The 3,683-nt window shown below is 29.7% G+C and overlaps 1 protein-coding gene and 1 non-coding gene across 2 annotated transcripts; both read left to right on the forward strand.

Moving 5' to 3' along the window:
* The first annotated feature begins 421 nt into the window (after positions 1-421).
* On the forward strand, positions 422-495 carry Trnan-guu (transfer RNA asparagine (anticodon GUU)). Its single transcript has one exon. It is a non-coding gene; the product is annotated as a tRNA-Asn (tRNA).
* Positions 496-641: 146 nt separating this feature from the next.
* On the forward strand, positions 642-3,683 carry LOC129940747 (uncharacterized). Its single transcript, XM_056049192.1, has 2 exons — positions 642-1,404; positions 3,262-3,683. The coding sequence occupies exons 1-2, from the start codon at positions 799-801 to the stop codon at positions 3,445-3,447; spliced, it is 792 nt and encodes a 263-aa protein (XP_055905167.1). The 5' UTR covers positions 642-798; the 3' UTR covers positions 3,448-3,683.

The following is a 3,683-nucleotide window of genomic DNA, read 5'->3' on the forward strand; positions in this document are numbered from 1 at the left end:
ATAACTTCCCATTAGGAGTTAAGAATACTCCAGCATCATACCGCTAAGACTTAAAGTTTTCGAGATATTAACTGGTTAAAGTTTTAATTTTACCCAATAGAGGGCCGTCGGATTTGAATTTGAGATGTTAAGTTTTCAGTAAGTATATAAAATTCATGCTTTAAAATTTCAATAAAAAGGTAAGTACATTTAAGTATACACTATAGTGAACATTCTTTAACACGTACCTATCTACTTTTCAATTTTAATTTCACTAACTCAAATTGTGTTTTCATACAAACATGTTATGAACATATTTATCTACGAAAAAAGGCATTATTGAATTATATTTATGTAGACTATCATACGTCGCATTTAAATGTTTTTGACTCCTCAATATAAATACGTACTTAATAGCCTATGTTTCTGATTTCAAACACGTGCCTCCGTGGCGCAATTGGCTAGCGCGTTCGGCTGTTAACCGAAAGGTTGGTGGTTCGAGCCCACCCGGGGGCGGAACACTTTTTTCCACATCTGAAAATTAATATAGTAAGCTTTTGAACAGAGCTTTTTCTATTACAATGTTCTTTTTTTTTCAATTATAATAACAAATTGTTTAGATTGTCAAAACTCGGTATCTGTATGAAATATATGCGAACAAGCTTTAGTAGTACACCAAGCGCACTTAAAATAACAAGCATATAACAAAGAAATCTTTAAGAAGCATTTACTTTAATATACGAATAAAATTAATTAATTAATTGATATTTCATAGGCATATTTATAAATATTTGCTTTCTTAAGTGTTTTGTTTATAAAATGGCTTCATCGTGGTGTGGTCGAGACTTTAAACCACGGGTTTTTAAAAAACATTCACCCATCATCTGCTATGAAAAGTCAGAAAATGTAATTGTATCTAAAGCAGATTATGATGATAAGAGGCATGCTGCCTTGATGGGTGAAAAAATACAAACGATTGTTGTTCCAAAGCGATCCGCACGAACTTGGAATATGCAGTCTGGTGATTTGTGTCGTATTACACTCTCCGAAGGATCTCAAGTTGGAGACATGAATTTCTGGAACTCGGATAATATCAAAGAGAGATTCTATTCAGGTAAAACAAGGCAGTTACACAGCTCCCACTTAAAGGTATACGATCGGTTATGGAGTTGCTTACCGTATTTGCGTCCGATGGCTACGTTTGTATTCGATTCCCTTGCCAAATATGGAATTGATGAAGATGGTGCTTCACTGCATGACGTTATTGGAACGCGGTGTGATGATTATACATATAAGCTACTAACCGGAAAGGAGCGATTTGGCAGTTGTCATAGCTATTTGACAGAAGCTGTTAAAGAAAGGGGATTGACTGAAGATGATGTGCATGATGTATGGAATATTTTCATGTGTACTGGGTTTACAAAGGTGAGTTTGAACAATTTAATTTATGATTGTATATGAGAAAACCCATTAATTGATTCTTTTAAAAATATAACCCTTTAATTTTAAGGTTAAGTACTTTGCCAGAAATTATGGCTTCCATGAAAGTCCAAAACGATTTTTAATTTTTAACTTAAAAGTACAATAGAGACTAAATACTTAAAATAAATTCGAAATATTAGCAAATGTAAACAAAACTTAACAAAACATCCTACGCGAAGCAACGCAGTACAAAAGTTAATGAATTTAAAAAAATCTTCCAGGTCTTCATCCTGGATTAAGAAAAATTTAAATCTATATGGGTGTAGAACCGCTAGAACTGGGATTTTTGAAAAATATATTTCAGATCTCATTTGATTTTATAACTATTTGTGATTTAAACAAGTGTGAACTTAATATAAAGGTTTTAATATCCCTTTTTATTTCTCATAAGAACTAACATAATTGATCAAAATTCATTTTTTTTTAAATACAAATTCGACTTACACGTAGAAGACCTCATATTAAATAATAATAATTTGACATTTTGTATTATCGATTTATACGGCCTCAAAAGCCAAAAAAAAACAATTAAAATGTTTAATGATAAAAGCTGGAAAAACGTTACCTAATTTGTTTATATTAAGGAAAGGTTTGTCTTTTCCTTTTCTGTATGCTTATCTTTTATAAATTAAATTAGGCTGCCTCTATGCTAACTTTTTTTCAGCTTTTATGATTAAAAAATTTAAGCCGGTCGGATATGACTCACATTAATTTTTGAAACGGATTTGTATAGACTTTTAGGGTCATTAAGCTATTTTGAAGTAATCAGTGCTCATAGATTTTTTTGCGGTTACCTTATCAATGATAAGTGTGGCAAAGTAAAGATTCTTTTTAACAAAATTAATAAAATTTTAATAAAAATAATCAAGTTTCTTTTCCGTCACTATTATCAATAACGACAACTTCAAGTGGCACATAATGCGCTAGTAAACAACAACACAAAGAAGTTTTTATGAATTTGTTTTATGTCAATCAAAACGGAAGCAATCTTTCATTCAAAATATGCATTACACTGTTCGACAAGGTTTTCTTACTGGCATTCAAATGGGTTTTGATAGCCTTAATTCAAATCCGACTTCAAACTTAATGTATCACTTCAGGTTTTGAAATATAACTTTTTACATAGATATAAATATAGGGCTTTTTGAGATTATCTAAATTTATAAAGTAGCATTTTTTAATAAGATCCGTGGTAGATTTCACTTGTCTTACAATTCTATTATATCAAGTTTTTGAGATATATTCAAAAATATAAAATGATGTTAAGCGGGTATTTTTGAATTTACACAAATAGTTAAAATAAGAGTTTTTTTTTCAAAAACGATGAAAGTAATTAATTCAAGTTTTTCTCAAAACTTTATATAGATTCAAATAAAGACTCAAACTTATGAGAATTTAAAAAAACTAAGTACAATATTAAAGTGTTTTAATTTGTATCTAAAATGCTAAGATTTCTACTTTTCAAAATTGTCACACAATTTATTGTTCAAAGATATTTCGAGTTTTAGCACTTTTAATGGGATATATTTTAAAATACTGATATGATACACAAATTTAAAAGCGAGATTCGAATTAAGGACATCTGCTGTTTTATTTGTGCAACAGATAAAAATGTAATTTTGTCAACCAGTGTTATGCATGATTAATATGGTTGAGATTAGGTAAGTAATGAAAACTCCTATATTAAAATATATTTTTTTATTTAAATGTGTACAGATATACCTACCAACTATCAATTATTATTATTTCATTGTTTTGATCGTGCACACTCTCTACTCTTGTTTTTTTTTTTTTAAATAGGATACCCATCAATACTTCTGCAAACCAAGTCCTGCGCAAAAAGGAGATTACATTGAATTTATTGCTGATATGAATTTGTTGGTTGCATTGAGTGCTTGCCCTCAAGGCGATGTATCGATTCCAGTTGGACAAGAAGTTCCGGAACATTTATGCAACCCACTTACAGTGGAAGTTTTTAGAAAATAGTACTTTAATATAAAATGTTAGGCTCTCTTCTTCATATTAAAAAATAAATTGTATATAAATTTGGTAAATGTGAACAAATTTAGCCAATATAGGTATGCGATTATACAACACTTCGCATGAGCTATCTCTTGTTGTTCAAGATAATAATATACCTTCATATATGTAGGTATGTAGATTGCAATTAGGAAAGACTTATAAATGTCTTTTAAATACAAAGTTATTGTTATCAAAAAGTA

Source organism: Eupeodes corollae, chromosome 1 (genome assembly GCF_945859685.1).
Source record: "Eupeodes corollae chromosome 1, idEupCoro1.1, whole genome shotgun sequence".
In the NCBI taxonomy this organism is placed as follows: Eukaryota; Metazoa; Arthropoda; class Insecta; order Diptera; family Syrphidae; genus Eupeodes; species Eupeodes corollae.

Coding starts and splice junctions, on each gene's coding strand:
- LOC129940747 (XM_056049192.1), top strand. CDS start 799: ATGGCTTCATCGTGGTGTGGTCGAGACTTTAAACCACGGGTTTTTAAA. Junction 1,405..3,261: donor TGTGTACTGGGTTTACAAAG/GTGAGTTTGAAC, acceptor TTTTTTAAATAG/GATACCCATCAATACTTCTG.